Below are 6,345 nucleotides of genomic sequence, written 5' to 3'. Positions count from 1 at the left end.
GCAATAAACATTAAAGAAAACCGGGTAGATCAAAATTTATAATTTCTTTGTCTGCCCCGAACATTTATATAATTAATTTCGGGTAGTTTTGTGTTGTTTACATCTTCGACGACATTTTGCTGGGACATCACTGTCACATCAGTCTGTCGTGATCACGGCCTGTGCAACCTGGCCAAAAAGTCGGAAAAAAGTTAAAATAATGATATTTGACTATAAATATGTGTCAGTTTGATTTTCATACAAAATTATTATATTTGTTAATTTTTAAAATGAATATATGTTAAGAAATACTTGTTTATTTTAAATGACCGTATGTTTGGCAGTGTCCGCCTCAGCGGACATATTAATTTATCCCAATATTTGGCAGAGTCCGCTGTGGCGGACATATTTTTTTTCCAAAACTAATAAATCTAGATTTATTTAAATATTTTTCGGACGCTTTAAAAACACCTGTTATTCAATATATTAAGTAAAATCGGAAAATTTTTGTCACCAGAGTCTCTGCCAAATTAAGGGTTAATAACACTATTATATTTAACTAAAATTCCCAAATTGCTTTTGTTCCGTCTTAAATAATTATTTTGCTGATACCCACGAAACTATACTTAGTTATAGTCTTTGTGAGCTTACGAGTAATGTGGCTTAATCGGTTTGTCTAAGAATGTCCTATAATATTTAAAGTATCTATTTAAAAAGAGATATATTTTTAATAAATCCAGTGTACTTCATATTAGATCATTTATTTATCCTTATATTGTGGTAAAACTAGTTTATTTCTCCATGTATCTAATACGTATAAAATACAGGAAAACTGGACTATGGAATGATGAGTATATTTTAACCACATGCATTTAGTTTAAGTAACAATACTGAACAATAAAGGCGTTATTTAAACTATACTTAGTTCAAATATTAATTATTTAAATCTATGCAATTATGAACGGCAGTGCTAATAAATAATTAGTAATATTTTCGACAAATATTTGGTGATGCCTTGATGGACTCAAATTAAAATATTATTGTTTTAAAGTTTTATATTGGAAGCAAAATGCAAGGTAAGTTTTTTTGTTATAATAAATCTAATAATGTATTAAGCAATACCATTAAGCCATGACGCTCGTTTATGCCCCACTTTCCCCTCACACTTATTCATTGATGTATTATGTATTTAAAAAAAAGGATAAAAAAGATATTTAACAAAATGCGATATATTTATTATTTACCTGCTCTTTGAAGCCTAAATGCGTTGCCTAAATCGGTTGTAGAAAGGTTTTCAAAGGGAAAAATCAAAGATGATGGCTCAAAATATATGGACTATCGGTCCTACATTCGATACAATACAATACAATATTGTGGAATTGGATCGGATAATGTGAAAACGCACTAACGTCCTGTCGAATAAAATGAAAATCACAAAAATCACGTTGATAATAGTATAGCAATCTCCCTGATCTTACGATCGGCCGTCAACGTACCGTCACTTAACATCACCCTTCATTTCCTTCCTGGGTGGCTAGCCGAATGGCATAATCGCTCACGAAACGCTCACGAAACGACGGGGCCTGGCCCCGTAGCCGAATGGCATTTCTCCGACGCCAAACGAAAGCGATACGCCGCTGGCTCTGTCGCGCCAATACGCAAGCGCGATAGAGATAGATATCTACTAGCGCTTCGTTTCGTGAGCGTTTCGTGAGCGATTGTGCCATTCGGCTAGCCACCCTGATCTTACGATCGGCCGTCAACGTACCGTCACTTAACATCACCCTTCATTTCCTTCCTGTTCGTATCATGTCTCAGATGATCCATCATTTTCCTTGACATTTGCGACAAACCGAAGTGATGACTGCGTTCCTAGTAATGGTGAAATCACATATATTAGCAAAGCCGCATTTGGTGTATGAGAAATCGCTCGTACGAACATGAGTAGACATGCTTTCAGCTTTCCAATGCGTAAGCGTACTATGAAGACGCTGAGCGATTTCTCATTAATAAAAAGTGGCTCAATGCTGATAGATGTGATTTCACCCTAAAGTTACTGGAAACCTAGCATAGCATATAATTTAAAATTCTGTTCGTCTTAAAAACTATACTTAAATACTATTTTATCAATCGATTACAGATTGCCGAAGAGACAAGGATCCAGAACACAACGAAGATTTCTGTTCAATTTATTGTAAATTACCAAAGTAAGTTGAACGTAGAACGACTACTTGACTATTATATTTTGTTATTCGTTAATAAATATATACAATGGAATAGATCAGATAGTGACCAATAAAAGGAAAAACAGAAGAACAGAGAGGAAAAAGAAGACCTAGGTGAAACCCTGATTATGTTTGTGATCGTTGTGGTAGAAAATGCCGTTATGGTACAGTCAACCAATTGGAACCCTGGGTCACGGTAGAACTATGGCATAGTGACGTTATAAATCATTTTTTTTATAGCCTATATTATTTCCCACTGCTGGGCAAAGGCCTCCCCTGTTTTCCGCCACTCGTCACGGCTGTTTGCACGCTCCCGCCAATCGCCACAAAATGAGTCCAGGTCTTTCCGCCATGTCATTTTTGGCCTACCTCGGCCTCGGGTAATTTGTGGTGCCCATTCGGTCGCTATTTTGGCCCATCTGTCTGGAGGCATCCTACAGATGTGTCCTACCCAATCCCACTTGAGCTTGGCTGCCTTTACACCCACATCTGCGATACCTGTTTTGATACAGGTTAATAATTATATAGTAAAAAAAATATCCTACTTAACTGCTTGTCATTTTGACTTGGTTGTAGAGTGGCCTAGGGTTCCAATTGGTTGACTATATACGAGTATAGGACTCTTTAGCCATCGTAGACATGCAACCTACCTCCCCATATCACTTGATTCTACTCGACGCTGCAACAATTATCTGCAATAGATGACGTGGCCAATAATGATGATGACGTCCAGTGTGCTTTGGGCAACCCAAACACAGCAAAAATGAGTGTACAGTACAAGTTTCTAATGGGTTGGCAACACGCACGTGACACACCTTGAGTTGCAGGCGTTCATAGGTGACGGTGACCGCTTTCCATCAGGCGGCCCGTATGCTTGTTTGCCACCGACGTAGTATATAAAAAAAATGTTTTACTTTTCAGATTTGACTGGTACTGGGGCAACGTCACTCGCTCCGAAGTAGAATACCTCCTCCTAAAATACCCAGAAAACTTCATAATCCGAGCATGCAGTGACATCAACCACATTCTCTGTGTATCTTTCCGCTTAGACCCAAACTCCACCGTCAAAGGAACAACCAGCAGTTTCTCCCATATGAAGTTGAAGCATTATAAAGGAAAATTCTCACTTGATAAGAAGGAATATGTGGCTATTGAGAAGATACCGGAACATTGTGTGAAAGTTGGGAGGGAGACGAGAATTTTTAATGCAACCGTGTTGAAACAGAATGAGAATACGGTGTTGGAAATGGCGAAGGTGTTTTGTAAGAAACGACGGGAGTGAATTTTATCCACTCTAAGACCAAATTAAATTATTTCATAGGAAATATTTTTATTTGTGTTTTTTTTTTGGTAGACATACTACTATTATTTTAACTATAAACTGAAATAAATGTCATATACAAAGAAAAAATGACCAAGGCCTGCAAGTGTCCAATACTGGATTCGAACCAGCGTACTCCGTTATAGCCACGGATGCCTGAACCACTCGGCCAACTGGTCACGGCGGCAAGGGTCGAAATTTTCAAGTATAAATGACACAATTACCGAAGGCTGACGGCGCCTCCTGGCCATCTCTGAGGTAGAACCGGAACTAGTTCGACCTCCTAACTGAATCAAACCATGTGATTACGAGCTAGCGAAGAGAGATGGCGCCACCATGTTCACTCTAAGACCAAATTAAATTATTACATAGGAAATATTTTAATTTGTGTTTTTTTTAGTAGACATACTATTATTTTAACTATAAACTGATTTTTTTTTTATTTTTTTTTTATTTCAGTTTATAGTGAATTTTATGTTTAAATAGGTACTTTCGTCGTCAGACACAAAAAAATTAGACTTAAATAAATATTAATGACCCCGGTCAATCAATATCCCGATATTGATTACCTTTTTGATTTTTGTCAAGCTTCCGATATTTCGACATGACCACGGAAAACTGAAGAACGCGGTTGGATGTCAACGTTGCGTAGACAGCGCGCGATCTACCCTCCTTCGCGCGCCTAAAAGTATATTTTTGACGTGAAACGTTAGGTGAATGTCTTTAAAAACCCGTAGTAGAGTGACCGGACCGAAAACCAGGTGTAACGAAAAGTGTTATGGCGCGGCGGCTTATATATCTGTAACTATAATACCTACATAGACAATTTTAATATGACCGTATAGAGGAAAGTAGCCATTACTCGGACATATATAATTGGCTGCTACAGGTGGCGCCACTTTTGCGGTAAAAGCGTTCCATTCGGGCCAAAAATGACTTTTTTTGTAGTCTTTGTTTAGCAATTACTCACAAAAATTGTATTGTGCTGTACCATAAAATGGTATTATTAGACAGATCTAGTGGTGAATTATCTAAATATTGTAAAAAACTAACATATTTATTTATTTATGACCAGCTGGAAAAATTCAATAATGTGGCATTTTTTACAAAAAATTAATGATTGTTCATATTTGAGGACATCGTATGCAAAAATTAAAGCACAAAACTGTCAAAAATTACTTAAAACACTAAGATAAACTAATTAGGATTCAAATAAATATACATTATCCCGAGTGAAACTTACTCATCTTATCAAATAATGCATTAGAAACAATGGCGCCGGCAACGGCTGGCAATGTACTGAAACTTGTCGGCAATCGTGACTCTTTCGATTCGTTTGAGGCAATCGTATGCAAAAATTAAAGCATAAAACCGACAAAAATTACTAAAATTGCTAAGACTAACTAATAAAGATTACTATAAATATACATTTTCTATAGTAAAACATATTCATCTCCTCAAATATGCATTGGAATGTATGGCACCGGCGGCCGCATATAACATACCGAAGCAATCTTGTCTCTTTCGATTCGTTTAAGGCCATCGTATGCAAAATTTAAACATTAAACTTACGCATAATACTTTTATTACTAAGACCAAGCAATAATTAATGATTCATTGTAGTTCAAATTCAGTAAAGTAACATATTAATATTCTCAAATCAGAATCTGTAGCGGCGCGGCAGCAGTAAATAAATGGAACCGACAACAGTTGCTTGAGAATTTGGTGTTTTTAATGTTCATTCATTCATTCAAAATTTTAGTAGTTACTATGGGTGTCAAAAACTTCTAGTTATAAATATATAAAAATACCTAAATATATATATTGAAATACACCTCCCATACAATACAACAAACCTATTAGCCTGAAAGTCCTCAAACTAATTGTAAGACTAGCTTGTACTATGAGTGCCAGCGACAGTATACGTAATTACGGACCTACTTTAGATGTTGGTACATTTTTAGCTATATAATTACACGTAGACGACTGGTCTGGCGTAGTTTATAGTACCCTGCCTGCTAAGCCGCGGTCCTGAGTTCGAATCCCGGTAAGGCCATTTAATTGTGTGACGAACACAGATATTTGTTCCTGAGTCATGGATGTTTTCTATGTATAATAAGTATGTATATCGTCTAGCACCCATAGTACAAGCTTTGCTTAGTTTGTGGCTAGGTTGATATGTGTAAGGTGTCGTCCAATATTTTATTTATTTATTTATTTACATGTACAAGTACTTTTTGGTGGTGCGCAGGGCCCGAAGGCCCGACGGTCTTGTCTTTTGTATTTTGTCTTTTGTTCACCTCTAGTGTTTTCACACCAGGCCGCAGGCCGAGCTGTAGATAGATAGTGCTCCCACGCGGTACACTTTTTATACACTTTTATTATTGTTCTGTGTGGGAGTTGGACCTCCGGCCCGCCGCTTCGCTTTTTAGACACTTTTATTATTGCTCTGTGTAGGAGCACTATATATGTCCGCAGCTCGGCCTGCGGCCTCGCGTGCTTGGGAGCACCTGGGGGACGCTCCGGGCCTTCGGCCCTACGCGGAGCTCGGCCTTCCGCCTTCGCTGGGTTTGAAGCTCAGCGTTGGGCCTCCGGCCCGCCCCTTCGCTTTTTAGACACTTTTATTATTACTCTGTGTGGGAGCACTATCTGTTCGCAACTCGGCCTGCGGCCTCGGGGCCGCTCCGGGCCTTCGGCCCTATGCGGAGCCCGGCCTTCGGCCTTCGCTGGGTTTTGAAGCTCAGCGTTGGGCCTCCGGCCCGCCGCTTCGCTTTTTAGACACTTATTATTGTTATGCCTGGGAGCACTGTCTGTCCGCAG

At 38.4% G+C, this 6,345-nt stretch overlaps 1 protein-coding gene across 1 annotated transcript; it reads left to right on the top strand.

The window, feature by feature from the left end:
* Positions 1–971: 971 nt before the first annotated feature.
* LOC125238065 lies at positions 972–3,486 on the top strand. Its single transcript, XM_048145354.1, has 3 exons — positions 972–1,055; positions 2,120–2,186; positions 3,126–3,486. Exons 1-3 carry the CDS (start codon positions 1,049–1,051, stop codon positions 3,484–3,486), a joined length of 435 nt encoding a protein of 144 aa, XP_048001311.1. The 5' UTR covers positions 972–1,048.
* The last annotated feature ends 2,859 nt before the right edge of the window (positions 3,487–6,345 follow it).

This window comes from Leguminivora glycinivorella, chromosome 22 (genome assembly GCF_023078275.1).
Source record: "Leguminivora glycinivorella isolate SPB_JAAS2020 chromosome 22, LegGlyc_1.1, whole genome shotgun sequence".
Lineage (NCBI taxonomy): Eukaryota > Metazoa > Arthropoda > Insecta > Lepidoptera > Tortricidae > Leguminivora > Leguminivora glycinivorella.
This window is presented reverse-complemented; position numbering and strand designations above follow the sequence as displayed.

Coding starts and splice junctions, on each gene's coding strand:
- LOC125238065 (XM_048145354.1), top strand. Junction 2,187..3,125: donor ATTTATTGTAAATTACCAAA/GTAAGTTGAACG, acceptor TTTACTTTTCAG/ATTTGACTGGTACTGGGGCA.